Below are 24,739 nucleotides of genomic sequence, written 5' to 3' on the forward strand. Positions count from 1 at the left end.
TTAAAGTGGATGCTAGGTTTTTTGGGAGTTTTAACATGTTAGATGTTTACGACATATGTGTTGCATCGATTAAATAATGCTGCTAACGTAACTGTTGCATTTTAGATATCGCGCCTGTTGGAGAAGTTTGATGGAATGTTGAATAGTGTTCGGGTAGTGAATATTTGGATGTTAGGACAGCTTAGGACTTTCTAATAGTTTGATGTATATTAGATGATACTGAAAACGTAGATTCGAGGCAAACGAACTATGTAGCGAACAGTGTGTTGGAATATGATATTTCAGAGATAACTAGCCATATTTTTAATAGCAAGAAATACACAAATTCAATTTGCTTCTTGTGTAATATTTTTCCAGGCCAAATAACCGTATTTCGAATCGATGTAATCATTAGTACACAGTGTCGCTTTCTCAGTAATCTCTTCTTATCACACGCCTTCAGAAAGAACTCGGCCGAGCACGAGGAGTTACAAAGAGCGCCCCTTATCCGGTGGCTAACCAGATCTTGATATTTTGACATCGAACAGGATGCAATTAGCGAAAAAGAAAGACGAAGCGAAAGAGTAGCTACAATTTAGCGATGGATCGCCACAGGTGCTTTTCAAGTTATCCGGCTCATCCATTTCGTTTTCGGACGAGAATGTCAAGCAGCTTTGAATGTTTTAACGAGCCACTTTCCAAGCGAAATATGAACGTCTGGCTGGCAGACGGTAGAACGTCGAAAGTGGCTGGTCACCTCGCGTGTTAGCTCGGCCCGGCCCGGTGGCTTCGTCGTAAAAATTGCTTGCGCGTAAAGAGATCGTTGCTCGCCGTGTTCTAAGAGCTTCCTGGATCGTTCAAGTTTTTTTCTCCTCTTCTTTCCTCCTCTTTTCCTCCGGAATCGCCTCTGTGTGTTCCACGGGCTGAAATTACTTCGCGGTGCTAGCCCGTTGGTCTTCGGCCTCCGTCTTTGTCAGACGCGTTTGTTCGAGCTTTAGTATCGCCGTTAATATGAGCAGCGTCGGCAATCGAAGCGTGTCCAGCCCCCTGATCGCTGATAAATTGCTCTAATGCGACTAATGAACTACCCGCTACAAGAGTTAGCCGTGCGCACGTTCGCGGATGTTTTCGAGGCGAGCATGCTCGATGATGCCTCCTTCGCGCGCGCAAGTATTCAGTATTCACACACGGCCAAGTTCAATGCCGGCTGGTAATTAATTCGGGGCTCCGTCTCGCTTCGGGGACCGTTTGGAATTTCTTGCCCACACCGCGCCACGGCAAATTCGTCCGCGAACCATGCAGATTCGTTACGTGGGCGATGGAAGAAACCGGATGCCCGGATTAAGGGTGCAAAATGAATGGAACGAGGATCGTTTAGGTCTTTCTCGGAAATTCTTCGTGAATACTGGAACAAGGTCTTTGAAACTAAGGGGCTTTCTGAAAGGAGGGGCTTTTAAGTATGTGATAAATATATAGACGCTTTTTTTTTTTAAAGAAATAATTTTATAAAATATCATTTTACGAAATGTTCATTTATTTTGTAAATATAGAAGAATAGTGCTTTTTGAGGACTATTATAAAAACTAGAACTAAACTTTCCATGTAATTTACACACTTGACTCTCTTATCTTCCGAGCTCTTTTTTCAGAAAACTTTCCAATCTGTTTCTTTTTTTTTCTTTAATTGTGGATATTGACGTAGATGGAGGTCATAGGATAGTAACTTCGTGATGGCTGGTTTCTTGGCTAAATCCGATTAGGAAGTAAACTGCTGATTCAGCGACACAAATTAGTAGAAACTTGGAATATTTTATTCTATTCAATTCTGTTGATTTTCAATCATTCGATGATCAAAGCCATTGGTGAAACTCACTGTTCCATTCTCTTCCACTTTTGATGAATTTTTCTAAAATATAAAGCGGTGTTAGATAAGATGTCCGCACCGAGCTACTCATTATTTATCGAGTAAACCCGTAGCACAGCCACGTGGGACGCTGGGCACGCATAATTTATCACCAACGTTTTTGCATACAGCGAAATGTATGAACTTCGACGAGCAACCACGCGAACGTGTTTCGTGAATTGGATGTTTTCGAGGTACGTTGAAATTGCTCGACAATCATGGAACGTGATTTATAAAAATGCGTGATAATATTCATTCGAGAATTTTGAAATTTATAATAATTTGTTTCGGGGAGGTGAGGTCGAGTGGTTCATTAATTATAAACTCGCATGTTTACTGAAATGCAATATTTGTGGTTTGCCACTGGGAATTCGATGAATGTGTTTCGTAGATGAGTTAGTAAGTCACGTTCGATGACCGATTCAAAGATTTTTCTGTTATTAATAAACCAATATTTATATTACGATATTCGTTAAAATGTTTGATGCGTCGTTATATTTTCACGATGGAAGATACACGAGCGCATAAAATTCACTTATTCCTTGTGCAACCAGAGATACGTTTGAACCGGTTCGCCGGAATATCCTGCGACCACTTGGTAGCCGATGGCTCTGTTTCCTCAGGACTCGAACGACTTAATGTCGCTACCTCTTAGCCTTCATTTTATCTTCTTCGGATTCCGGTTACCTTCGAGTCTTACAAACCCTATAATTTCAATCTTCCGCTTAAAACGCCCCTGTTTCTATATTTTAATATTTCAATTTTCTGCTCTTCATATTGTTAATTTCCTGTATAAAAGAGTAGCATCTACAGAATCGTTAACTGTAAGACATTAAACGGCATATATTTTCCTAAATGTCGGAGTGTCGTTATCTTATCTGATAAAATTATATTACATATTCATATTACTTCTGTTTAATGCCAAACCACATAAGCAACATTATATTCGAAAAAAAAAAAAAAAAAAATACAAAACAAGACAAAAACTTGCTTTCTCTACGAATCTTCTATATACATTCAAGATCATCTAAAATTCATGCAAAATCGTATATCTTTTAAACGACGTTATTCGAGATTGGCGCGGATAACGAGCGTGTAGGAGGACGTTCTTAATTACGTATGAAAAAGAAGGGATCGGGGGAAAGAAGAGAGAAGAGAGAGAACACTAAGGAAATGATCGTGGATCGGGCTTGGTGAGCTCGACTTCCTGGATTTTCTGGAGGCTGGCTCTCTGGCTGGTGGCAGCGGTCATGCATCGTGGCCACGACTTGCATGTACGTCAGGATTCACGTTCGCGCGATTCACCGGCGTTCAAAGCGCATCTCCTCGCGCGGCCCGTGCGTGTCTCGTTGCGCACGGGTATATTAGCGGCAAAGCGTGCGTGTTCATAAACCACGGGGTCGCGTGCGTACCACCACCTGCTGAATTTTGTCTTCACGATCCTGTCCTCGCGTATATACTGTCTCTCTTCAGAGGACTAATTAGTGGACAGAAATTTCCTCGGTTTACTTTTTCCTTTCTGGATCATTTAGCTTTTTTCTTCGTACAACCAGAAGACGGTGGGAACGCGTTTGAAAAATGTATTTTGCGGCTCTTTCAATTTGTTCAAGATGAGGATGCTGGGGTGGAAGTTATGCATATAATTTTGCTAAACCAATCGGCAGTTTTTTGAGATAAGAGTATTTGGCGTATCGTATGGCGGGTTGTATTGGAACATAATGAAACATATCAATATACATACGAATACGTACGACATGTACGAAAATTTAGGTAAACCTGTAAGTGAAGTCATTAGGAAATTATTAAAACCTTCTAGAATTACATATTAGATATCTCATTTGAAATCTTATATAGTTATAAAGAATTTATATATTTGACATTGCAATAATTTCATAAATTATATATAATTAAATGAAATTTAATTTCCATTATATAGACATGTATAATACGTCTCACGATGGGCAAAGACAAGATCGCAGGGTATAGATTACGATACTAGGAAGACGGTGCGTGCAGCTCGACACCGAGCAACTATGTTTTACGATTTCCTCTCGATGAGACTACCGAAGTGGTCTGACTGCAATTAGTCCTTATCTGATCGCATTAAATTTTGATTACGATCTCACATTTAACGTCTCAATCCTCCGATGATGCGCTCGCGTGAAGTCGCCGTTGCAATTCGGCTGTTGCACTCGAAAAAGCAACGATTATCCCTTCATCCGTTCCATCCACTCGTCTCACGTAACGTTGTATATTGTTAATAATCGCTTAGCCAATGTCGCTAAATTTCATTCTAAGAATAGAATAGAGTGGAATATAATATAAGACACGCGCACAATGATTATGTTTTTAATCGAGTTTCCATTTGCGAAGACGTAGATTCATGCACTGATTAATTAGATTTATTAATAACATGCATTCACATTTCAGATTTTTCTCCATCCACGATTCTTTCAGATCAATATTTCATCCAATTAATAGTTTATGAATTTTTCATTGAATTTTACAAACTTTTTTATAGAAAATAGATGAAACGAGGATACTGGCGTTCTTTTCGATACTTCAGCTCCATCGAATGAGAGACAATATTTATACGTAATTTGTTTATAATATATGTACGTGTATGTTATGGCTCTTTTATGTTATCTAAATTATATGACCGAATAAAAGAGTCCAAGTTCATTGTTTAAAGCTAAATGATTTAAAAATGCTTGGAAAGTGAAACATTGAAGCGTCAGGAATGAAATCGAGATGACCAAGGACCTCATATCGAGAATGCTCAAGCAATGGTCTGCCGTTGAAAAGCGACAAGAGTATTTCTCGTGGTTTCAACTGGTCGAAACGATCGCGGAGGATGTCCTTTCGGGCGCAGGAAGTGGTCGCCTTAAATCAACGGCTCGCAAAGGAAATAGCCAGTGGTAATTGAGCCATAACCCTCGGCCGGCGAACACACAAATATTTCAGCGCCGGGAGCTCGCTCATAATTTAGCCCTCATAATTAAGATGCGCCGCGCAGACTCCGGACCCGCTGGAACCCCCTGCTCGCGTCGTACGCGCGAGAATCCTTGCTCGAAAAAGGACGAGCACGAGGCCACAACCAGTCGTCCCGAAACATCCTCACGAAAACAGATACGACTCAGTCCGGAATGAATTCTTCCGAATCACTTTCGCAAACCGACACGATACTCTGACGGGAATCGTTTATCTCTACGCGATGATGGTTTTTCATATGTATCACTTTGTTCTTCTTGCTTTGCAAATCCGAACACTTTCATGGATATAACGAAAACGATACGTAGAACCTGACTAGGAATTTCCTTCATCTTCTAAATATTTTAAAGAGTATTTTAGATACTTTGTACGCTGTATTGTATATATATATGTCTATGTTGTCTATTTAAATTTTTCCTAAATGCACAAGCATTCGCAATCCAGTCATCAGGCAGCTACTTCGATATACAATAATAAATAAACAAATAATTAAATAAATACTTCGTGTAAAATTGAGAAGCACGCATTGAATTCCAAACAAGAATATCGATTCCCTAGATATTTAACCTTCCAGTCTAAACACTCTCAACGCCCGAAGATTGCACTTACCCTCGAGAAATAACCGTAAACGCTATTCCTTGTGTCTCAGCGAACCGATCTAAACCACCGTAACACTCTTCCCGCCTAGTTACGTGTAGTATAGCAGCAACAAGCGGAAGAGGAACCCGGTTTTGCGAAGTGATGGCAAAAAGTGTTGCATTAATCAGGACGCAGGCTAGCACGTAGGGGGCGGCGTGGTGGTCGGAGTCGCGGTGCAACGATAACGAGGCACGGGGACATAACTCGGTGCGTCCACCGTGTTACGATCTAAGAAAGGGGCCGAGAAATACTGCGACACCGGGACGGCTACCGATGATGCATGTCCCAGAAGTGGCCGAGAGAGGCTGTGCACGCGTATTATGTTACCCGGTGCGACGCACCACCACTCCGTACCGTACGTGCGTCCCGACACACCAGGTCGTGACTCTATCATATTTATGTCCCTGGTCGGCTGTTTTCTCTAGAGGGAACGTCGAAATTCCGGGGGAACGCGGTTTAGATGCGGGACCAGATAAGGAGAGGATCTTCGATGGACGTTCGGTTATCTCCGCCACGGTGTCTAATCAGTCCTCAGTATGTAGGAAAACGAACGGAGGAGAGCGATATTAGGGAGAGAAAGGAACAAGTCGCTGTTTCGACGTACTTTAAGGGCCGATTTCGAAGATACCCTCGCATTCCAACAGTGTAATAGCAGCTGGCCGACTCTACTCGCTGGGTTATCGCCCCGGTTGCCTCGTTAAGCGTCGCTTTTTTTTCTGGTAGCCGAGGGAATGGATCGTCGCGCGATCGATTTTCAGCTACTTGAAGAGGAGAAGATCGTAGAACGATCGATGGGAGAGGATTGATGCTCGTGGAGGTCTTTGTGCGACCTCTATTCATGCGTCCACGGTGTACACGGGTGCTGCTGGAACGAGTGCTTGTTGCCGATGGCTGGTTTAATGACAACGAAAAGAGTGACAGATTGAATGACGCTCATTAGAGGTATTATTCGCGCCTCTGATGGCGGAGGAGCAAGTATTCGCGGGATAGAACGGTGTGAAGAGTATGGTGACGATCGAACGTTGAGTCACGGTGGGAGTGTTAATCCTCTTGGATAATCTCTTAAGATTTACAGTGTAATTCTTCTCGTAAATATTAAAATACTTGATGGAATTGTATAAAATGATAATCGATTCGAATCCAATCGTCATCGATCGTAAAAAAATACATGAAGAGTTTGTAAAAGTTAGAATTATAGGAAAATAACAAATGGAATAAAATAAACCATGAAAGATAAAAGTACCTACCTGTTAATTGGTATTTTATCCAGTAAACGAAACGAATCCAGATAACGATAACGATTCAATGATACGCGAAACGAAGTGAGCATACGTATGGTACAAATAGTTTATTCGTTCATTCGGAGGTCGAAAAAAAGAGACCGCCAGGATATCTCGATGTCGTAGATCCTATGTGAGATACCACGACCAGCCCGTATTTGTCTCGCGACACCTGCACGTAGGACACTTCATGTATCAGCCGCAGGATGCGAACGGACGCAGCGAGAACACGAATGATAGCTCCTCCGAGCGGCGATATACCTTCTCGCCATTATCAGATTCGCCAGCAATGGCGCCCCGCTAAGAGTCACTTGTCCGTTCGCGTTACAACTACCGTCACATCGACTTTTTTCACCTGTTGGTGTTGGTCGCTATTAATTTTTAATAATCCTCGAACTGCGATGACGATCATTTTCCATGTCCCCTTTAAATTTGCCCGCGTAGTCTCGTAATATTCTTCAATAATACTTCTTCTCCTTTATTACAACATATCTCTTATCTTTTTACCAGATTATTTTTCATTTATTTTCGAATTTTTATTTGTTAAGATATCTATTGAAGATTAAAACTTAATTAATGCGTTGAGATATCAAAAGCACTCGTGATACTTGATAAATATAAAATTATATATAGTTACACTTGATAAGTATCACAAAAAGGAGCAATAGTGACGAATGAAAATATTAATTGGATTCACTTGCAAGCTCTCGGTGTAAAAATATGCCAAAAATGATTTTCAAGAACCTGACAGGAAATTTTCACCGAAAGGTTTAGATCAAAATTAATTAGCAATGAAAAGCCAGAAGCAACATGTTGATGATTGTATTCATTATGCAAACATTTCGTCCCAGAAAGAGAAGGACAAAACTTATGAAACAGCCGCACAATTTTATATTGTTTTTGTGAATCCTCCATCATTATCGCGAATTTCACTCAACATTTCTTCGAGTATTCTCCGTTATCAAACCCTACCACCGTTACAGTGTACAATTTCAGAGACAGTCGAAATGGTTGAAAGGGTCGCCTGTTCGATACCCTGAGGCGGCAGTCGAAGCTCAGTGGCCCTTAATTCGTACGCATGCCAGCGACGCGTTCGCGTGTGTAAACCTGGTTCTGCATATGCCTCGTATTCGTACGGAGTTTTTACGAGTGGCTCGGTCGTTGGTCATCGTTACTTCATAAGAGGATTCGGCGTACCCCGGCAGGGGGTCCATCTCGGAGGGACCCGCAAGGTCACGATGAGTCGTGTGTCTACCACAGAATTGCGAGTGTCACCACATAAACCATCCCCGCAAAAGTATCGGGTTACTGCGATTCTCGACCCTCGACTACCCTCTTTCTTCTTCCTGTTCTCCGTGTGCCGTCTCCAGCGATCCTTGGACATGTGCAGATGAACGACTAGATAGATTGTCTCTCTGCGCTTGCTCGTCGAGGTGTTCCTCCACCAGTAACGATTCAGCGTTTCTGTTTTGGTATATGGAGAGTTTGTTGGTGGTTTAGAGACTTGGATAGGTCTCGAGGTTTTAAATGGATTTTTCGTCTCTTTAAAGGGAATCATGGGAGGAATGTTAGAAGTTTGAGTATTATAAACTAAATTATTGAGATCGACGAGGATCTTGATAGAAGTTTTGAAACATATTTTGTGTCTTTATTGTCATTATTGGGCTAATAGAATTTCGGATATTAGATTATTGAAAGACTTTAATTTAGGCTTAGAAAGACTTTAATTTAACTAAATTTAATTAAGACTTATTATTTTTAATTTAGGATTCAGAGCTCAATGCTGCTTGGATAAGTTTCGGAGGTTTACATGGAATTCCTGATGATTGATAACTTTGGATGTAATCACGATATTTCACTTACGAATGATTTTATACAAAACAACTTCTAATCTCGATCTATGCTTAGACGATAGCATACGAATTTTAAATCATTCAATCTCATGTAAATACTAATCCAAGCAATACGAATACAGAGGTATCGAGGTACCAAAAGATGCTACCAAATTGCAGTGGAAGATTATATTTTGAGTGTCTTAATGCTTGAAGATTCGATACAACTAGAAATGGTCGAATCAAGTTCGTCGTAAATTGCTGAGCGCAGTGCTAGGCGCAGCGAAGGCGCGGCTGAGTTACAGCCGCGTAACATTGTAATCGTACGTATTTATTGCACCGACGGAGATGAGCTACGTACCCTCTGGCTAGATACCCCACATATCACAGGACGCAGCGTGTCTTCCCGGCGAGTTTATATTTCCTCGGGCCCGCCTCTTTTTTCCCTTTTTCCTACGTTCTTCGTAGATCAATATTCAGATTAGACTGTTCGGGAGATAAGCACCGGTTCGCGAGGTAATCCCGTGATTATTACTATATATCGTGGGGAAGAAAGGGTTTTATGACCGATGGTTAAGGTTCGGGCGAGTTACTATTTGAGAAAGAGGAGAAAAAATAATCCGAGTCTTTTTGGATTGAATTTTTAATGGGATACAATTTTTCTGGAATTGATACCTCATGGATAACGAGTGAATATTATTGTCTTCTTTGTGTATTTTCTTTTGAAATTTGTAAAATGTAAAATATTTCTGCTTTGAGCTTGAAAATTATTATAATTCCAAGTTAAGTAACGTGCTTTTTATACAACAGTTATTTCATTGACATTTTTCAGTCGTTAATCAGATTATAGCAGTCTTAATTTGGCAATTGTATTATTCATACTCTAATCATTCATCACAATAACGTGTTATGATACTTAAACCATTTTATTAAAATGGATTGTCTATCATGAATGCTTGCGAAGACTCGTGATTTCTTTCGTTTTATTCTGTAGAGTGATCTTGTTAATAGGTTAACATTGATACCATTCATCTCCCTACTTTCAGTTGCAAAAGAATCATCAATCTATAGTCAAACGTGCACACCAAAAACAAACGATAACCGGAAATCGGCTTCGAGGGCCACTAGATAAATCATTTCTCTAGCTTCCCTTTCGCAACCCGAACAAACACGACCGTGATCCAACGTGTGTCCATTCGATGATGGATGTCAGGACGTTAATCGAGGCTGCTTGCTTCAAAGACTAATCGTTCGGTCGGAAAATCAAGCGTAGCCCTCGCGCCAAACTGCGAAGCTAATAATTCCTAAAGCGAAAAGAAACCGGGGACATAAATTTTCCCCATCTGGCGAGTGGGTGCTCGTAAATGGATATCTCTGGCCATTTTCAGGCCGGATCAATTCGTAATCCGCTCTTGTTCCACTTGTACCCTTAGAAACCAATAGTCGTGTATCGAGTCGGTTCTCGCGTTCGATTCTCGTTCGTTAACCGAATAAAATGAAACAGTAGCCGCGAAAGGCTGCGAAACGACAATCCGGATACAAATTCTGCATCGATAAAGACTGTCCCCTTCTTCCTCGCTGTCTCTGTCTGTTTCGTCGTATTCGACACGATGATATTGTAATCATTTAGCTGCGCAATCAGACACAGTGATAATTATATAGATCGTGATACATAGTAAACGACAAAAACAATATCGAATAAGATCTGTCAAATAAATATTTTGTCTTTACAGATAAATATAAATATATCTGAGATTATTTTAAATCTGTCAACACGTATTAATCCGACCGTGTCGTTTCGATTATTTTTAACATGACTGTTTTTCTATCGCAACAAATTCTTTTAAAATTTGAAATTGAAACATCGAAGTTGACATATGAACTTGTTTTGTCCTCTCCACAACAAACGTTCTCCCGTTAATTTTTCAATAATCTCAATTCTTACCATTTACTTACCATTTACATAACTAAAACATCTAAAGATTTCCAGATAATTGTGTATGGAAATGTTTCTTAAAAATAAGATTGTTACTATTAAGAGATCGCCATGGTAGATGGGCCAAGACTTTAGCACGGCACTGTATATTATATTACGCAACTATCGACGCAACTGCGCACCGTTTTCTCAACGATTGTTCCATGGCACCGTAGGTGCTTGATTAACGTTGCCAACGCGTTTTATCGATACATCAGCCGCGAAGTTTTCACGGTATGCGATTCCAGAGACGTTTCCCTTTTTGGTTTCTTTGTTGCCCGCTGGCTGCCCCTGTGGAGAGGCGATCGGAAGCAGCGATATCGCGGCGACTTGTTCGCTTTGCAACGTTATTGGCGTTGATATCGCCGGTATGACATGTTTATGTCTAATCCAGCCAGGGGATCTTCGCCATCGCGACACGTTTGCCCTTGGGGATACTTCTTCCATGTTGGAAATTTTCGTTTCCAAGAGCTTGGTTCCGCTACGCAACCGATGCTAACTTTACCTGGATAGCCTACGTGTTTCCTGTAACCAGAAGGTCGACCAAGCTCTTTTATCTACCGAGAACATTGCGTGTTTCCTCGTTCTCACAATATCATGCTCTGGATTTCCATATGTACCTCTGCAACATTGTTCTTCGTATGCTTCTCGACTCAGGGAATCTCCAGTTACTAAGAGTCTCACTGATGCGATCTCAACACTCTTAGTTTTCCACGATTGAGAATTAGAATATGCATCTCTCGAGGTAGTGTGATTTTGCTCTTAATTATTGGGTGTCGTTGGATGATGAATTATAAGTTTGTCTAAGAGACGTAATGAGAGTTACGTAATGAAGTGTTGTAACAGAGGTTGACTGAGATCATTTGGTGGAATTTGAACTGTAGATTCGTCGATAGTATCATTCTGTTATAATTACCGAAAGAAAGCGCATGTGTATGATTTTAAAATATTAACTCTACAAAATTTCGCTACGAGCTTAGTCCAATATCATTCTTTAAACTATAACCCCTTTATCAACGTTCCAACATTCGATAACCATTCATGATTTAATCTCCAACTTTTACCAATCACAAATCTCAATACGCGTAATCCTTCTTCGACAAATCTGTAAAAAAGAAAAAACGAAATTTCATTTTAGAAAGTGCCTCGTCAGCGGAAGTTCGACAGTGTATATCATTTTATTACAGACGGTCCGCGAGCGGAAGTAGCGGCTAGGTTTACTGAATGATTCGCTGAATAATCTTTTCGTAACAGCGGCTGGGCTTGTCTCGGCCCGCTGCATTTTCTTGTTGATTTTCTCGCGTCGTCTGCGCTCAGACTAACCAATGGTTGCGCGTTTTATTTTATGAATAATGTAGCTACGGGCTACCGGGCGGATACACCGCGGATCTCCCCCGACGGCGGTGGACACGCACACGCGTGGGTCGCCGGCGGCGACGTGGCGCGGTGTTCGAGCATTAATCTGGATCACGGTATTCTTGCATTATCGTTCATCTTCCTTGATGGTGGATACCGGACAGGCCTATCCCGACAAGATTTTCACCGCGTTCCTGTCACCGCGACTTTCATTGCCGCGCGTCTCGCTTCACTTGCTGCCACTCCGGTCTGTAACGATCTCTATTTGAGTAGAAATGAAGCGTAGAATGGTATATATGGAAAATGGTAAATGTATGGTATGATGGGAAACTGGTTCTGCTATTCGAAGGGTGGTTTTGTTTTTATGTAAAGAGCTAGAGAGCTGTAGGACACAGTAAGATACGATATCCATTGGTACAAAATTTTAACAGAATAATCGCAATAGCTTTGGTTAAGTTATTTATCGTACGGATACGTCACGCACTCGATAAACAAATGAAAACCATTATGAAGAAATATCAGTTTGTAATATGCATATATTCGTCCTGTTTTCTCTATTTATATAATAAATATAGAAACAAGGGGAACTTATGTTACTACATTACCCAGTACTAAATTAGATACATTAATTAAAATTACAGTGTAAGAAACATCGAAGTAAGTTGCGTTTCGTACCTGGCGTGTCTCAAAATCTTTCTTTCTGCTACTTTTCTCTTTCAACAATCCAGTCACGTTTCCAACGAGGACGGTAGCGACGATCGTCGAATCTTGTCGATTAGATTCGCGGCCGTAGGAAGGACAGAAGCAGATCGTTTATCGGTGGATGCATTAATTACACCCGGGATTCCAGTCGAGGTGGACATGCCTTTATCGTGAAAATAATAATTTACAGCATCGTGAGGCCTGTCCTCTTAATCCCTGCGCGGCTTGTCAACGGCCTCCGCTTTAACATACGATGCTGCTGAACGAATAGAAGCGGGACTGGATCTTTTTGAATGTCCGCACGCGGCCTGACAAATGCCACGAGAACACGACACAATATCGAAGAAAACGTCTTCCACGATTCCGAAAAATTTTACACGAGAACACACTCTTTTCGAGAAGTCAATATTTCAATGATAACGTCACATTGATATTTGTTTAGAAATATCCTTGGCACATTCCATCCAGTCAGTATTCTTGTCGTATTTAGGTTTTTCAAACTAACATAAAGAATATGGTAATAATATAGGACATTTATTTTGTCTTTTGACAAAGAAAGTTTCATGATAGTTAAAAAAAGGAAAAATGCAGAAAAATTGACATCGTATGAAAAATAATCTGATCCTGATTGCGATGTGTAAAGTTGGACGTGAATTCTAGTAATACAATTTGGGGAAAATGATCACTCTTTGCATCTTCTACTTCCGATGACAGGTCATTGTTCATAGCGAAAGCATTCTCTCGATAAAACGTCAATTACTTTCACGATTACCATTTCGTTTTAACATTTCTGCAAGAGTCTTAACGATGTGGTTGTGAGTGGCTGGCTAGAATTTGTGAATACATTACAAAGAAATTACTGGAATGTTTAATCGAGCGAAGATCTTTGAATTTCTTACAATTTTTGGATTGCAGGTTGCAGCCTGAGAAATCTTAACGACGTTTCGTTTGCACGCTTCTTCGTTTAATGGCGAATCTTCATTAAAGATATGTTAAGTGTTTCGTACAGTAGTTTGGAATATTCCTACTCGTATCACAAGTGTAAGCGATGCAATTGCCTGTAAGCAAAATTTACATAATACAAAACGCTTAAAAAGTTTTAGCATAACAACCAAGTACAGAGAAAACTGTTTAAGAGTAAAAACCTGGACAAGACCATAACTTTTACGAACTATTTCTTTAGAGAAATGTTAAGATAATGATTAATATATTCCAAATAAGCAACAATCCTATAAAAACTATTCAAGCTTGACTCCATTTCTACTAAATCTCTATCAAAAGTTATTTGGCAAAGTAATCATAATCAAACCTTCAGAAACATCTCTCCAACTGTTCCAAACTCAACACGATCTCCTCCTCGCGCCTACCAACAATCGTACAAAGAGAAACAGGAACCAAAATGAAAAAAAAGAAGAGAAAAAGAAAAAAGAGAAAATACCCAACATTGTATAATGTATAAAAAAATCATCCCCAGAAGCGTGCGAGAAGAACGAGAACCGCGGGGTGCAACGGTCGAAAGATGAAGACGTGTGGAGTCTTACATCTTTCTCGAGACGGCACGTGAGAAATCGCGGCCTCTGCGGGGCTCGTGTCCTCGCGGGCATCTCTCGAGGGCCAAAGAAAGCGAACCGAAAAGAAAGCGGTCGCAACGAGGCTACGAACCAAAAGAAGCTGGATAAGGAAGGAAGAAAGAAAGAGAGAAAGAAAGAAAGAAAAGGAAATGGAAACGGAGGGAGAGAGTATCCACGTGGTCGACGGATGCAACGAGTGTGCGAACGCGCGGCAAGTGGTCCCAGCGCCGCGCGAGTAGTTCGCGTATTATAAAAGATTTCCGACTCTTTGTGGCGGACTGGGTACGATCCGTTTAGGAGCCGGGCGAAAAAGCAAGGCTCTGGCCGCGCTTAGAATACCGCGGCAACTCGCATTGTATAATAATGTATCGCATATGGTGCATCTTGTAAAACTCTGCGGGCGTCCCCCCACCGTGCCTTGTGGAACCAGGATGAGCGTGGAAGGACGGATGGAAGCGCGTGAATGAGGTTATTCCCGGTCGTGGAGCTCGTTCATTCATCCATCGGCGGGACAGCCCTCGTGGGGAGGCTGAAGACAGCGTCGACCAACGGCAAGGAATAGCCAAAACCAACTCTACCCTACTCACCTTCACGGATTTTTCTCTTTGCTGTAAATGCCTTACGGGTTTCTGACGGTTTCGTGAGGTGTTTGGGCTTGAAGAGGATGTACGAGTCTTATGGAGGAAGACTGATGGATTAATGAAGTGGAAAGTTTGGGTTTCTGATCAGTTGGAGAGATTGATGGCAGGACAGAATCATTCGAGTTCATAATAATTGAATAATCGATAAATATTTATTTATAATACGTGTAATATATTGATGGAAATTTTTTATAAGTGCTGTAACAATTTCTATAATTTCTCTATGTCAAATCGATCTACTCCTCAACCTTTACGAAACACCATCAACATCAAACTACACCGCACTTCAAACTAAATTAATCCTCTTCCTCAATTTCACATTCAACTGAACAGGCTCCTCCAATCGAGTTAGAAAAATATTCGGTCCCCAAGCGAGTCCGACAAGTAGACTCGATTCAAAGTTCCATTCAAGCGTCGACGGGAGTTAGCGTCAAGCCGTGTCAACACCTCTTCACAGGGACACGGCCGAAACGACTTGAACGCCAACGATGAAAGTAGCCAGTCATTCGGCACCCTGTCTTCAACGATGGGTGCCAATGGTTTCGACGAATAACGTTGCACAGTAGAACATAGTCTTTGAGTCGAAGGGATTTAACCTGGTCCCTGGTAAAACCTAAACCTAATCTAATGGATTAGGCACGGAGAATCTACTAGTCGTCGAGGGTCTCTTGACTCGAGACACATTGTTATCGTTGTTCTGATCCTATTGACAGCCCTAATCCTGTCACACATACAGAATACAATGGTTGCGGTAGTCTGGTTTGTGCTCAGCAGGATAACTCCGCGTATTTTTGCCTAATCGGATCCATTCGAGCATATTGGGTAACCGATTGGCCCTCTTTCGAGTTTATATAACAACAGTTTCATCTTTGCTATTCTTCTGAGGATTGTTGAAGATGTTTGTTAGGGGAAAAGAATCTTTTGTTATCGTTCGTTGCTTTGCTGCAAAATTTAGGTATGTAATAAAACTAATATGTTAGAATTTTTATTAACTCATTTAGAATTATGCAGCGAGATAACGTATAGAGGTTGCGTACATGCAACGTTATGACAATTAGATTACATTCATCCCCCTTTTCCTTCTTTTTCTTTTTCGTTTTATTTTGAATGTAAATATTTGTTTGGAGAAAATTGAATGTATAATATTAACTAATTTGATTTGTTATTCATTTATTGTTATTAATAGAATGTAGTGTATATTAATCAAGAAGAAACTTTATTTATTAAAATGCTTGGTGGAGTAAAGACAGTTTAAACAAGCTTTATGTAGATTTAATGCACTATGCAGACAGTGTTAATGGAGATACTAGATGAATGGTTTTTTTTAAATCTTGTTTGCATTTCATTGTGTTATCGAACAGGGTATGCATCGAACGTGTTCCCTTTTCGAGACGAGAATACCGAGCAAACCGAGTCGTTGTTCCATCGAGAAACAACGAAACTCGTTACGCGGAGTCTGGCTTGCTTTTCCGTTACGCGATATCTGATCGTTATTCCCCATTTTCTCGTTTTCCAATTGCTGAGATCGTTGCTCCGCAGTGCGTGCACGATTTCTCGTAGCCACATCCTCCTTTTGTTTTCCCGCATTTCCCTATTCATTCCATCAATATCGCGTCGATCTCAGAAAAATCATTGTCTGGCTACGCGTGTTGACATGATTCGAGGGAGATCAAAAGGAAAACCGTCTCTTCTATAAAATAGTCTCTGCTTCAACCTCACGCTTTTACACAATTCGCGTTTCTTTGAATCATAGCTTAAAACATATTGTAAGAAAATTTAGTAATCTGTAATGTCACTTAAATTTATTTGCATATACTCGATTTTCTCTGCGATATTTTTCAAAGCGTTGCAATTTTCCCTTTATTTAGGTCTCAAGTAATAGAGAGACGTTTCTCTTTATTTCAGATACAAATAAAAATATCTAAACGATATACACGTACAATAATCTCAGCGACAGTTGTGTACAACATTACGACCGAGCCATTTTTCTCATTCTTCTTGAAACATTCGTCTCAGAACACCTCAAAGAGTATCCAATGACCCAGGTTCGAGGATCGTTCTACATACGTCTGAAACACCATGATTATGCCTACCATATATTTCTATATGGTGCGGAGCAACTTAACGGAGACTGGATCCGACGTAGCATCAGGGTTATAAGATCGGGCACGTCTCTATCTAGGTTCTTTAGTACGGCTGCGAGGCGACGTAATATATTTGGGAGGAGGTGGAGAGTGAGATAGGTGGTTAGGTAGGTAGCCGTAGTGGATGTCGGGTAGATAGTCGACCGGCTTCGGTAATGGAGACTGCAGGGTGCCGCTAATGCAGTAGCGATGTCACGGTGCCCGTTGCATCGGCATATTCCTTCCCTTTCCGCCCTTTTGCTTCACCGCGGTTTACCATACGTGTCCCTTCCCTACCTTCGCGATATCACTGAGTTTCTATGTGTCGTCTCTGTCTCTGTTCCACTTCGATCCACGTTCGTGCCACGGACACTTCTCTGGCGGTGGCTGTTTATCTGCTTGCCGGTTGCCTTTTTCCTTTCTTTCATTTTTTTCTCCTTTTTTTCTCTCGATTTAACGGAACCCTATCTGTGGGACACGGTGGATATCTCAGACGATGAGAAACATTCCCCATGCGGATGTGTTTGTATCGTTTAAAGTGAATGGAAAAATGGGCGCCGCCTGCATCCCGCAGTTACGATAATTTCTTGGTTATTTTTGTTATGGCCGCCGGTTCGATCTGTTTGTATGTATCCCGGTGTCGGCGGGCGTTGTACTAACGTCGCCCGATTTCTTGCCCTGTTAATTGGCCGGTTTAGTTCCAAAGATATGCCCCACGGACCAAAAGCGGCGTAACTTTGCTAGAACGTTTAGTTACCCTGGCTTTTTAACCGGGCTGTGTGATCGTCTTGCAAATTGGGAGCTTAAGGATCGGGCTACTTTAGGCCAAGTTATTGCCCGTTGAAACATCATATTATTTTAGAGATATATTATATGCGTGTAAAATAACATTTATGTCGTTATTATCATATATATTTAAAACTGTCACTTACGTTATAGGGATTATTCGATAATTACAAAAGAATTCTTTTAAACCATCCCAATATGAGTGAGATATTTTATTGCACAGTCGTTCATATGGCGCTTTCAACAAGATACTTCATATCTACCTTAATATGTTATCCATAGCTAATTAGAACTAAAGCAATACAAAAGAAAATAAGCAAATATGTAGGTATAATCACGATTTTGTCTTAATAAAAGAACACGTTGGTATTGCTGAAAAATATGAACGTTTTTATGATAGTGATTGAAAAAAAAGACGAACTTAAAATTACCTACATTTTAAGGAATGAAATGTCTCATTCATAGATTCAAGTATAAAAATCAGTTAAAATACCTCACTTTTAAGTACTAGAAAATTAATCTTCCTTGCTTAATGAATATTCTCAAAAGAAAACACATGTATAACTTTAGATCCAAATTTTTTTCAGAATGTTTGGCAGTATGAAACGATGTGCCCGATGCCACGCAGCGATCCTGGCCTCGGAGCTGGTGATGCGAGCCAGAGACTTGGTGTTCCATGTCCGTTGCTTCTCATGTGCCGCCTGCGCGGTTCCGCTGACCAAGGGCGATCACTTCGGGATGAGGGATGGCGCAGTGCTCTGTCGATTGCATTACGAGATGGGCGCGGAGCTGCACCCGTCCCAGAGTCCTCCGGTTCCGGTTTATCCGCCCGGTCCGCACTATCCCGGTCAACCGTTCCCCTCGCCGGAATTCCTTCACCACCATCATCATCATCCCTCCCATCCGTCTCACCCGCATCACTCGATGCATCCTCAGCATCCCCACAGCCACGTAAGCCCGGTACCGCTTCAACCTTCGACGCCATCCATACCCGACGCAGGCTCACCACCCAAGGTACCGTACTTCAATGGCGCCGCCGTCGTGCCGCCGCCAAGACAGAAGGGTAGGCCTAGGAAGAGGAAACCCAAGGATCTCGAAGCTATGACCGCCAACATAGGTGAGTGTCGTTACCCGTATCTGATCAAAAGTTTTGGGGAAAAACGAAGATGTGCTTGATGGAAGAAACGACCTACAGAGTAATTTGTTTTATCGTAAAGCCGTAATTTTTTGATTCCTTAATTTCTAAGTCATAATTCTCTTATAGGTTCGTGTTTAAACGCTACACTTAATCTGCTATTAATCTTATGATTAATTTCTTTAAATTTTTGGCTAAACAATCTTCCAAGGTAACTGTTTCTTTATGTTTTTAGCTTCCATGTAACACGTATCAGCAAAATATATTTATACAGTAATAGCTATATTTCTCGATCATTCGTCACTTTCATCGAGTTATGTGACTTAGAAAGAAGAATTTGTGTCTACGAATTATCCGGATCGTTTCTTCCATCGAGCATAATCCAGTGTTCTAGAATATTGGAAGGTAACTTGGTCGCATTGTTTTTCGTTATTCTTCCGAAGCGTATTATTTTGTTTTGTATCGCATGCTGTTGGACGATTTTGCGGGCATCCTAACAGCTGCAAAGTGATTCATCGCTTTCTCGGTTGCACCACGTACCAGATTTATAAAAAGCTTTGCACATTGTCCCTCGAGGAATGCAAAAGTTATTTTAGAGAAATTCTTCACGCGCGAATTAACATTCTGGCAGCGAATAGTATACGTATGTGTAGACACGTTTCAGAGATTCGATCGCAAATGAAGGTGAAACGTACCCGATAGAACAGATGCAAATTGGAATAGAAACACGTTGTACGAGCATTGTGCTGGAATGTATCACGCAATAATCATGGTTTGCAATTAGAAAGCACGAGACGTGTAACTCCGCAAAATTGCTGTACGATTTTTTGGACCGTGAAGTGGTCGAATGTTTGCTTAACAAGAAAATATCGCAAACCGCGTCAGTAGCTTTGAAAAACGAGGCGCTCAGTGTTGTTGAACTTCTCATCTTGAAAAATTAATAGCACGAAAACTGCGTGCCTATCGTAATTCAATTAAGCTGTGCTAAAACATTGTAATTCGTCAATGAGTCATTATTTTTGCTCCATTAAATTAACGTTTATTACTTTTAACGTTGTTATACCGAAACACGCCAGAAAATTCTCTCTATCGTTGTGTTAACCTTTAAACCACTTTTATCCTTTCTTTATTAGTAATGATATTTAATATTATTTAATATTCCTTTATTAGTAATGATATTTAAAAGATATACCTCGATTTTTAATATTATCAACGATCTTCTTAATTATCAGAAGGTTGCCTCATATTACATTCGGCTTAACTAAATGACTTTAATCAAATCAACGTGGAAGACTCCGCCTAGAATAAAGTAGATATCACATAAAATTACGAGCAACTCCTATTTCTTCATTCCAAACAATCAATGTTACCTAAGACTTAGAAGATACTTCGTTTTGATTTCATCCACGTTCTTCTTAACTACATAGCAATCCAAATTGTCCACATAACGTTCCTTGTAACTGTAACCTAACCGCTTCGAATCACCATATAGAGACTTCATGCCAACTCGCATTTAACCGTTCCTCTGCATCCATGTTTTAAGAACAGTTCCAAAGTGTACCTAGATCAGGTCCGAGGATTTTCAATCGTCGGTGTCGGGGCACGATCGCGATCGCGTGCACGAAAATTCTTACACGAGCTGCAGGGTCCCGGATCGGTGGACGTTGGTACGAGGGCCTCGGCCACGCGGTCAGAGATCGCGCGGTACGCGCACGTAACACGACGAATCCCCGAGAGGTGTGTGCTCCGCCGGTGATTTACGGGCGCGCGTGGGCGCGTGGTGTTTGCCACCGAACCCTGATAAAATTTGTCGCCGCGACATAAATTCACGAATCCAATCCCAACAAAGCGTGTACGTGTCGCGCGTGGGCAGCGCGCCGCGGCAGCTTCCTTCTCCGCCTTCGAGAACTTAATTTCGATTGTTGACCGACCGTGGGAACAGAGGAGGGACCAGAGACGAGTCGCCTCAACGAACCACCGGCCGTGCGCCGTTCTCTACCCCGGGACCAGTTCCTCTGCTTTTCTTTTTGTTCCTTCATTTTCTTCCTCTTTCTTTCATCTCTGGGTCCTTTTCTTTTGGCTGTTTCCTGTGAAAAAGATCTCGTGGTTCGTGTCCGCGAACGATGATGTCTCGACACGGGACCCACGGATGACTGGAAATTATTTGTTCTGTTTGCTGGCTGGATAGCCTCGCGCGAGAATTTATCGTTTGAAATAAAATAATTTGATAGGGGGGGGGGGGACTTCGTCGATTGGACCTTCTTCGCTGGCAAGGTCGTCGGGCCCCTTCGACTAGAATTTCTTCCAGTTTTTCCTTTTATCTCAAGGTGTGCTTGGTTTTAGAACGTGTGGTGGTCGTTTGACAATGTTTTAGATCGAGAAGACGAGGTTGTGTTGAATTTTTTTGTGAGATATTTCCAGCTCGTTTAACCTTGGAATTAATACAATTTATAAGATATGCTAGCTCTTCCTACTTCAGCTATTTATACTTTTTACTATCTGATACGATGATTTAAAAGATTGAATGTATTCAGTAACAAATTTGATCTTATCAGAAGTGCTTGTTACAGAAATGAAAATAAGTCGTTCAACAATCTGAACTCCATTTTTTACAAAATACATCACGAAGCATGATTGTATAGTATAGAGTCTTTAATAGTATAAAAATAGGAAAGGGAATATCGATACTCTCTCACGGTTCCAAATAATCGTCTAACGCGGTAATTAGAAATTCTCATAAGATCTCCGTGAGATCTAAAAGTTCATCAACTGAGCGGCAGAAGTTCGCAGGATCCAGTTCAGATAGCGAACGGTAGCGAATGAACGGGCAAAGAAAAAAAAAAAGGAAAAAATATGTAAGAACGGTCGTTCATCGTGAACGAGTCAGCGGTTTCGTAGATTTCCACGCGATAGAAGATCGATCTCGATCTTATCGATCCGGCATCTGGCTGGACGGCTGTCGGAGCGTCGCTTTATTCTCTGGTGGACTGGCGAAGTCTCGGGGACAGGATAGATATACCGGAATGAGGTATCGTGCCTGCAAACTATTTGCTGCATAGAGTTGTAATTGGCCGTGTATCCACTGGTCTTTCGCATACGCTATCACCCTTCTTGTTTGCACTCGAGGAGCTAATGAGCTGTGATACACATCAAACAGCGCTAGAGTCGCGACCAGCCGCATTGCCGCTTCCGACGGTTCTTCGCATTGCCTCGAGAGCCCGCAATTGTTGCCACGATAACTTTATTTCCGATCGAGATGCGTGATCGTCGGCTACCAACGTTGCCCCCTATCGCTTTTGAATTTCGATGAGATTTTTCGGTAGCGTGTTTGCTATGAAGCAGTGAAATTGATAGGTGATGATAATACGAAGAGACGTTAGGAATTTGGGAGGAAAAACATGTTCCAGTTTCCTTGAATTTCATTCTTAGCGGGTCCTAAAGGAAGGAAGTTTCATTCCATGCGTATTTATTTTTAACATTATATCATTTGTAAGCATTGGAAATAATAACTTTTCACCTGATATTGAATACACTAATACAAAAATTGCATTCGTTCGATTTTATTGATTTCTAAAAACAATAGAACAAATGACAGAATCAGATCAAAAGGATTGCCAAATACTGCACAGTATATCTAGAAAATCCACGACTGACGAACTTCCAAATAATCCAACCGAAAGAAAATATAACCAAGTAAACACAAATCTTCCCTATCAAACCTCCATATCATTAACCCTTTCATTTAAACAATTAGACGGTAAACGATAAACGACGGTAAATAAAGTCGCGGCGATATTGACGTTCCGTGGTATCGGCGAGACGAACTGCGTGGAAGGCGAGACATAAATCCAAAGCCGGGTCCAACCCTTAGCGCGCGAAGAGAGGTTCGGTCCACCGCCGCCGGGAAAAGATCCCCCTAACTGATACAGGCGATACGGGCGGCTTCAAAAATAGCCCGCGACACCGGTGTTTAATTAAGACGCATAATCCGGATGTTGGGAATTTATGTTGCAGATTTGAACGCGGACTACATAGATATGCCCTTCGGTAGAGGAGGACCGGCGACTCCCGGCATACCTGGTTCCAATAGCAGAACAAAACGAATGAGAACAAGTTTCAAGCATCACCAGTTAAGGACGATGAAGAGTTACTTCGCGATCAATCACAATCCGGATGCGAAGGATCTCAAGCAACTTTCCCAGAAAACTGGCTTGCCAAAAAGGGTGTTACAGGTAAGCTTTCGATCTGGTGACGAAGCCATAGCCATAGTCTTCGTTTCGTGCTACATTTACTCCAGTTTAATCGTGGAATCGAGTTCTGCGACGTTTGATGATTCGAGGGATGTGTTATCGTTACTTGGACGTGTGTCCGCTTTTGTCTTGGGAAGATTTGTTATTTGTTATTGATTGACAGTGCTCTGGATGAAGGTTCGATGCACATTGATATTGTGGAATATATAATCGGTTTCCTGGCCTAAGAGTAGCTTTCTTCGGAGTTAATTAATTGGTACTATGCTCTTCCTGAAACGTATAGACGTATTGGCAAGACATTGGATACTTTTTAATTTCATAATATGATTTTTAACAACATGGGTTTAAAATTAGATTTTTGAAAATTAATATAATTTAGTTGCTCTTATATTATTCGTTATAATATATACCATGTTCCTTATAGCAATCAGTAATTATCAACTTCCTTATTTGAATTGAACCATAGAAAAACTTACCATAGGAAGATGATAGTAAGTGCTACTTTTAATTACCAATTCATCACGAGTTTTTTAAAATCAAACTCCATGTGTTCATCGTTACTATAAATCGATCAAAATTACACGACGATTTAATTCATTTGAACAAGGAGAGTCCCCTTATGGAACATACAAAAATTCTTACGAATGACTATACTTATATATAAAGCACATCATATTCTGTCAAATTCAATCTTCTGAATCGTCTACACATTGAACGTTCCACCGTATTTCCACGCTAGACAAAATATTTAGAGGCGTGGAATCGTCTTGATGCGCAATTAAAAGGAAATTTACAGGGTCGGTTCGCGGGAAAAGTATTCGCGTCGGGTGTGCACCGGCCTCCTCCAATTAGTGCACGCCGTCAATGACGCATGACGCCCTTCATAGGCCAGCTAAAACTGTCCCCGGGACCTTTTCGGCTACGTCGTTTCGGACAGATTGTATCGTTGCGTTCCCTCTTCGTGTTGTTCGATCCAGCCGCGGTGTCTTTGGAATTTATGCGACCGTGTTACGTTTATTTCGGCGGCACTTGAAAACGTGGAACACGCGGCGGTAGGTTAAAGATAGAAGAGATTGTTAGTACGCGAAAAGAGAAGGTCCCGGGGAAAATCGTCGTCCTACCGTTTCCCTGAGATCCTACGTTTTGATCTAGGCCAGACGGTGGTTCATTTTTGCGTGAAAGATAAATAGGCTGATTGTTTTCTCAGTATCGATCATCCTCCTACTTTGGTGAAATGTCTGTAGCTTTCTCCATTTATCTTCGTTTGGACCTGCATAAGTTCATTAATCAAACATATTTTTGAACATATTTTTGGGCATTTAATACGCTCGACAATTTACTAGCTTCTTGATAAATTCGTACTCTCTTCATTCTTGTAAAATAATTGCTTCCATACGTTGATGGCGATTTTATTTAATTATCGATTGGTATCGTTGGATCATAGGCAAGCAGCGATTACATATTATATAAGAATTGAAAAATGAAATAATCCAAATTCTATTACGATCCTAAAATGATTCAAAGAACACAGCAGTATTAAGAGTCGAAAATCGACTAAAAAAACTTTCACTTTTCAA

General features: G+C 41.1%; 1 protein-coding gene across 2 annotated transcripts in view; it reads left to right on the top strand.

Annotated features, from left to right (window-relative positions):
* Positions 1-24,739, top strand: part of LOC126917947 (protein apterous-like) — a 54,179-nt gene that overhangs the window by 24,445 nt on the left and 4,995 nt on the right. For both annotated transcript variants that reach the window (XM_050725429.1, XM_050725430.1), the window contains exons 4-5: positions 18,365-18,894; positions 22,927-23,144. In XM_050725429.1, the coding sequence (XP_050581386.1) occupies positions 18,365-18,894; positions 22,927-23,144 (748 nt within the window). The remainder of the gene's footprint in view (positions 1-18,364; positions 18,895-22,926; positions 23,145-24,739) is intronic.

This window comes from Bombus affinis, chromosome 6, assembly GCF_024516045.1.
Source record: "Bombus affinis isolate iyBomAffi1 chromosome 6, iyBomAffi1.2, whole genome shotgun sequence".
NCBI lineage: Eukaryota > Metazoa > Arthropoda > Insecta > Hymenoptera > Apidae > Bombus > Bombus affinis.